This window comes from Myotis brandtii, unplaced genomic scaffold (genome assembly GCF_000412655.1).
Source record: "Myotis brandtii unplaced genomic scaffold, ASM41265v1 scaffold1956, whole genome shotgun sequence".
Lineage (NCBI taxonomy): Eukaryota > Metazoa > Chordata > Mammalia > Chiroptera > Vespertilionidae > Myotis > Myotis brandtii.
Genome location: NW_005357294.1, coordinates 179,112 through 179,318, shown reverse-complemented (window position 1 = coordinate 179,318; position 207 = coordinate 179,112). Strand labels below are relative to the sequence as shown.

Genomic DNA, 207 nt, shown 5'->3' with positions numbered 1-207 from the left:
CCCAGGGCTGCCCCTGCTGCGGCCCCCAGGCTGCAGAGTCTGCCGTTCGCGCTCACCCACCTCAACCTCAAGGCCCTGTGGCTGGCAGAGAACCAGGCGCAGCCCATGCTCCGGTTCCAGACGGAGGACGATGCCCAGACCGGCGAGAAGGTGCTCACCTGCTACCTGCTGCCCCAGCAGCCCCCGCCCAGCCTCGGTAGGTTGCTG

The 207-nt window shown here is 69.6% G+C and overlaps 1 protein-coding gene across 1 annotated transcript in view; it reads left to right on the top strand.

The window, feature by feature from the left end:
• SCRIB (scribbled planar cell polarity protein) overlaps nucleotides 1-207 on the top strand; it is a 19,220-nt gene that overhangs the window by 3,053 nt on the left and 15,960 nt on the right. Inside the window, exon 6 of the mRNA XM_014538688.1 lies at nucleotides 37-150. Within this exon, the coding sequence (XP_014394174.1) occupies nucleotides 37-150 (114 nt within the window). The remainder of the gene's footprint in view (nucleotides 1-36; nucleotides 151-207) is intronic.